This window comes from Folsomia candida, unplaced genomic scaffold, assembly GCF_002217175.1.
Source record: "Folsomia candida strain VU population unplaced genomic scaffold, ASM221717v1 Fcan01_Sc005, whole genome shotgun sequence".
Classification (NCBI taxonomy): Eukaryota; Metazoa; Arthropoda; class Collembola; order Entomobryomorpha; family Isotomidae; genus Folsomia; species Folsomia candida.
Genome location: NW_019091197.1, coordinates 9,648,377 through 9,654,376, shown reverse-complemented (window position 1 = coordinate 9,654,376; position 6,000 = coordinate 9,648,377). Strand labels below are relative to the sequence as shown.

General features: G+C 40.2%; 1 protein-coding gene across 1 annotated transcript; it reads left to right on the top strand.

Moving 5' to 3' along the window:
* On the top strand, positions 1-2,283 carry LOC118435762. The gene is made up of 5 exons (XM_035852176.1): positions 1-68; positions 425-1,210; positions 1,277-1,733; positions 1,980-2,107; positions 2,184-2,283. Exons 1-3 carry the CDS (start codon positions 6-8, stop codon positions 1,499-1,501), a joined length of 1,074 nt encoding a protein of 357 aa, XP_035708069.1. The 5' UTR covers positions 1-5; the 3' UTR covers positions 1,502-1,733; positions 1,980-2,107; positions 2,184-2,283.
* The last annotated feature ends 3,717 nt before the right edge of the window (positions 2,284-6,000 follow it).

Sequence of the window (6,000 nt, the reverse complement as noted above, 5' to 3'; positions counted from 1 at the left end):
TACAAATGGGGGACAGACCAACATTCGGTAGTATGGGCTCGATGTCGAAAGCTATACGGAATCCGTTGGTTAGTTAAGAAAATTCCTAGAATAGACACCTTTAGCTATGGTCATTTTGACTCTGATTCTGCTACATTTACATTCACATTCACATATTGTAGAATGTTTAGGTTTCGCGAGTATCAGTTGTATAATCACTCTGAAAAAGGCGCGGATTTTGAAAATACAACTTGAACGAGTATTTCTACATTCAACTGCAAGAATGAGACTGGGCTGAAAAATGCGGGTTTAGATTCAAAAAATTTGAATGTAAATAGAGTTCCCGTCGTGTTTTTCAGTCTACATACATTCAGAATCAGAGTAGAAATGACTATTGCGAAAGGTGTCGAATAACTCGGTTCAAAACATTCTCAATGTCCACCAGATTCTCGAGCTCATTCTCACCCAACTTCATACGACCGATTTGAGGACGGCACGCCTCGTATGCCGAAATTGGGCCGGGATCGGGGGCAGTTTGTTAGGAAAGCGAACCCGGCTCTCTGTCAGCAAACTTTTCCACTGGGATGGTTCAAAATTGTGTCTGACCCCCGTGTCTGCACATCTTATGCGACGAATCTCCATCTCGGATTCAAGCCCCTCCATTCCCACCAGAAAGAAGTCCAGCATTGTCACTAAAGTTTTCAAAGATCTGGCCCAGATGTTACAATTTACCCGCGAAGTTGACTTCCATGTCGCTGACAGGAGATCCCAGAACGCATTTATCGCAGGGTTGAGGAAAGTCAAGAACCCTGCGACCAGTATCCAACACGTTTCGTTATCTGTCGTTAACAATTACAGGAGCAAGCCATGTGTTCCACCAATCTATACTAAAAAACTCGCTGTTCTAGCTAACCTGACCTCCATCACGTTCAGTTTCTGTGGCTACATTATACAAGATAGTACCCATGGATTTCATGGATTTCAACCTTTCCTACAAATCTTGATAGATTCGGCACCTAAATTGACCTCTTTAAAAGCCAGCTCGCCTTTCTACCCGAGTTTGGACGGATGCAAAAATCTAAAAGTTATTCGGTTGGAAAACTTCAACCCTTCTAAAAATCCATGTGTCGACTTGGTGGCTGCGATCAAAATGCTGGCGCAGGTGAAGAATTCTTTGGTTCAGATTGAACTAAGTGCCGCGGATGGGGATACAAAAATTGACATATCACAGGTAGACAGAACACAAATGCGTGAAAAACAATATTTGCTGGGTTTATTAGTATGATAATTTGAGTAGAACTCGAGGCTGGACCTTCCCATTATGTCGAAACTTGTCTCTCTCAACATCCGTCCAGCAAAAGGGTATTTGTTTGAAAACTTTTTCAACGAGGACCACCTCCCAGCACTGAAAACCGTACATATCGTCGTCAAATGTGAGTTTGAGAGGTTGAATTTGCCGCCTTATCTTAATCTCTGGAAGCGACATCGAGAAGTTACTTATCTCAGACTAGAATTTGATTGAATTTGGCTGGCGGATTTAATCACAATCGGTGAACCGATAGTTCAACTATTTCCATTTGTGAAGAAATTTGAGCTAACGGTATGGCTTGGAAGGAACAATGCCATCCAGAAGATTGATCAAATGCTATTACCGTACCAAAACTGGGATATAGAAGAGGTCACCTTTACCGGTGTGGGTGTTACGGCTGCGTCCGTGTTAGTTGCCGTCGTAAAAAACATGGCGCTTTTAAATGGTAATGAATATTGACATTCGCTTGATCAGTGTATCGTTTTCTGCATCTGCTTTCTGCCCATATTGTTCAAGTTCTTGCATTGATTGGCTACAAGAGCAATTAGTGTAAACTGTTGCAGACCGTTTTGTATAACAAACGCTTATAATACTGGATTATATAAAATCATACACTGTAATCCAAACTTTTAATCCTAAGTTTTAATCAAGGTGCAAGTTGCTTTGTGAATTAAGTATGTATGGATTTCAGGTGCTCGAGATGTACATTTCAGAGACACTTGCGTCGAGCATGATGATTTTGCGGGATCCTTTCAAGATCTTATCTTACAGAGTGAAGGATTTAAAAGTGTGAAAATCTGCGGCGTGTATAAGCGTGTGGTACGTTGGTTTGCAGCTTAAACCTGAATAACCAGGCATTAAAAAGTTGTATATAAATGTTTTATCATAAGTTCAGGTGCGGGAAATTCGGGAAGCATTTCAAGCATTTATTGAAAGCAGCGGGGTTCCAATTTATATGCAAGAGAAGTGTCATTCCCATTCCTAAATTGGCCAAGCAGATGATGTTAAATAAATTTTGTCATGCACACTGGTTTAGGTATACCTGATTCACATTACGTAATAAACAGAAAAAATTATAACTTGTCTAAAAGTTTTAGCCAATTTTTTCTTGAAGTGGAAAATTGATGCTACAGTAGCACCCGGTTCTCATCTATATTATAAGCTGGAAATGTCTGTTGGCAACGGAAGTGAAAGTAGTTTGTCCGCAATGGAAGTGAAAGATGAGAAAGTAATTTGCATATGAAAGTCGATAATCCAGTTATCCATGATTTGCTGTTTATCAGGAAGGGAAATTAAAGTAATTTATTTCATTGTGCTTATCCGGCCGCACTTGGGAATGAATGAGTCTGCCGCATTCGGATGTGGTTATCGCCATCCAGTTAATGTCTGGCACACCATCCCATTCCCCCCAATAGAGCGATAACTGTATATAAAAGGGACACACCCATTACTTCCCCCAAGCTAGAAGAACAGTAACCACATGTCAAATGGGCACACCCAATAATTCCCTATATGTCACAAATTAAAGGTATAGATCAAGGTAAGGGAAAGAAATTCCATTCCCTTGGCGCGAGTATAGTTAATGTAGTTCACACACGAAGAGAACAGAATCCATTCCGCTTCCGTTCCATTCCGGTCGGGCATACCTCACCTCAGGTGTATTTGCGATAAGAAATTGAAAGGGAACGGAATTCTTCCATTCCGTTCGTGTGGTAACTCTATACTAAGGAGTAGGAAGTCAGAGGTTGTCAGTGCCAGATTTTGATGCCCTTCGGATATGTTTCAGATCTCTATGAGTGAAGAAAAAGTGAAGAAGGATTTTACTACATGGGGCCATTTGCGACCCCCACACCCACTCAAAGGTGTGAAAAAACGCAAAAAAGCCCTGTTCTCGTGTGCAAAAGCTGATGTCAAACATCGAGTTTTGCTCAGATTTTAATAATTTTTACATTTTTATGATCCCAGATAGTTTCTCTATAACATCCAATATCAAACTCAACTTTTTTGAATTTTCACATTTTTTCGATACATAACCCTAGACTTTTCAAAAATATGCAAAATTTCTAATAAGTTGAGTTTGTTATTGGGTATGATAAAGCAAGTATCTAGGAGTAAAAAAATCGGAACAAAATTCGATTTTTTGTGATTTTTTAGGTTTTTTTAAGCATCCTCAGTGAGGATTCCTCACGCTCAACCACGTGAGGATGCCTGGTAAACACACCGGCGGCCAGCTTCAAATTCAAAAGAGGGCCCATTTCCCAAAACATTCATAACATGACGCCTACATATATTTAGAGTGGGTTGTCATAAGTATTGGTGGTGTATTTTTCGCTCGGTACCGTTTAAGATATCTTCGCCAAGGGATAACCATGGAATAAATCCTGGCTGTGGTTTGGAGCCACGCTAATGGGCTAGGAAGCACATTAAACAGAATTTGAAAATCGGACTCCTTTCGCGGGAAATTAAGACAAAACTGCTAAAATGTCATAAAAAGCGTGCCAAAAGTATTGGTGGTTTCTGATTTTATAAATCTAAAAGATACAAACTTTTTAATTCGGAGTCACCAAGTTAGTATTGTATTCTTTATTGTTCATTTCAATAAAAATTCTGGTAAAATGGGGAAGGCACTCAGGTTGTGCATAGCGGAGAAGAGGGGTCTCATCCACATGCATGAGAGTGCCGTTACACCTACGAAAATTTATCTCCGGACCCCAGTTATACTTTGGACAGGTCCAAATCAGAGGTCGACGCCGCCAATCTCACGCCGCCGCGCCGCCGAACGCCGGTAGTATTTTAGGCGCCGCCGCCGCCGAAAAATTTTATTTCCTATTCCTTCAACATTGTGGCGCCGCGCCGCGCCGCCGCGCCGCCGAAAAATCACCGAAAATTGGCGCCGCCGCCGCCGAAAATTTCTCGGCGTCGACCTCTGTTCCAAATGTGGTTATTAAGTGGAACCGGACAGGCTCGGTGGTCAGCAAGGCTAGATTAGGCCGACTATTGGCAAATTCACCATGCCAGGCAAGAAAAATCATATTTACCTGTAACGGCCACCGGTTATGTGAAGGTGTCCTAGGTCAAAATAATGTCGTGATAAATTTGTTTTGTAATTGCAGTAGGAATGAAAGTAGGGTTCTATAGTAGAAGCACAGTAAGCGGTGTATACGGGGAGACTGCAATAAGCCCTAGTGCTTGCGCAGCTGACGGTCCAGTCTAACTACGGCAGGATCGTCACCCCACCAATACATACAGGGTTCTATAGTTCCATTTGACGACATAAGTCCCCACGCCATCGCTGCAAGTGGCTGAAATAAGGACGGCATTAGACTCTTCATATATTATTATATAAAAGACAAGAAATACTACCAACTTGTTTCACATTTTGTTAAGTCACAATCTGTTCCAATTCGTTCATCTGGTTTTCACCAAACGTGGTGAGGTCCATCCGTCCAAAAAAAGCATAATTTACCCTCATCGGACCAAGGGATATTGTCCCACTCGTTTTTCATGCTGGTGGTATTTTTTATTCTTTATACAATAACATTTAAGGACTCTAATGCCGTCCTTATCTCAGCCACTTTCAGTGATGGCGTGGGGATTTGTCGCCAAATGGAGCTATAGAACCCTACTTTCATTCCTACTGCAATGACAAAACAAATCTATCACAAATCTATCATAGATTTTTTTGCCCTCGGGGACCTTCACAAAACGGTTAAAATATAATTTTTCGGCCTTGGCATGGCAAATTTGCCATTGATCTGCCTAATCTAGCTTTGTTGACCACCCAGCCTGTCCAATTTCACTTAATAAGCACATTTGGCACTGTCCGGAGTTTAACTGGGGTCCGGAGATTAATTTTCGTAGGTGCAACGGCACTTTCATGCATGTGGATGAGACCCTTCTTGTCTTGCACAACCTGAGTGCCTTGACCATTTTAGAAGAATTTTTATTGAAATGAACAATAAGGAGTATTATATTTACTTGGTGACTTAGAATTTAAAAAATGGTGGCTTTGAGATATAAAAAATAAATCACCACCAATACTTTTGGCACATCTTTTTATGACATTTTTGCAGTTTTTTCTTAATTTCCCACGAAAGGAGTCACATTTTCAAATTCTGTTTAATGTACCTTCTAGCCCATTAGTGTGGCTCCAAACCGCAGCCAGGATTTATTCCATGGTTATCCCTTGGCGCAGATATCTTAAACGGTACCGAGCGAAAAATACACCACCAATACTTATGACAACCCACTGTAAATATATATATAGATTAAAGCAGTGAAGTGTAGAAAAATATATTTATTGCGAACATGAATGTATTAGTCTCCTTAATATTACACTCTAAAATTTAGTCAAGGTTGAGCAAATTTTAGGCAACGTAGTAGGAATTTCTCTCAACGTTGACTAAAATTTACACCACTAGTTGTGTTAGTGCGATTTTCGGTCAACTTTATTGAGAGTGTACATAATCGAATAAATACTTTATTAAAAAAATTAACAGCTGCACATACGTAACCCTGCCCAAATATTTGAAAAATAAATATCGAATTATGGCGCTAATATTGTTACCACACTTCTTCTTTCAGGCACCAATAGATGTTTTCCTGGTGCATTGTATGCTCTAATTTTGTAACATCTGCGTTAATTTATTATATACTAAATAAGTTAATTAAGACTATGATAACTGTTTTTACATGTTACATATTCATATATT

What these genes read in the sequence shown, in the direction of transcription:
- LOC118435762 (XM_035852176.1), top strand. Translation starts at nt 6, where the DNA reads ATGGGGGACAGACCAACATTCGGTAGTATGGGCTCGATGTCGAAAGCT. An exon ending in AAGCTATACGGAATCCGTTG is followed by an intron (nt 69 to 424) that starts GTTAGTTAAGAA and finishes AATGTCCACCAG; the next exon opens with ATTCTCGAGCTCATTCTCAC. An exon ending in CAAAAATTGACATATCACAG is followed by an intron (nt 1,211 to 1,276) that starts GTAGACAGAACA and finishes TAATTTGAGTAG; the next exon opens with AACTCGAGGCTGGACCTTCC.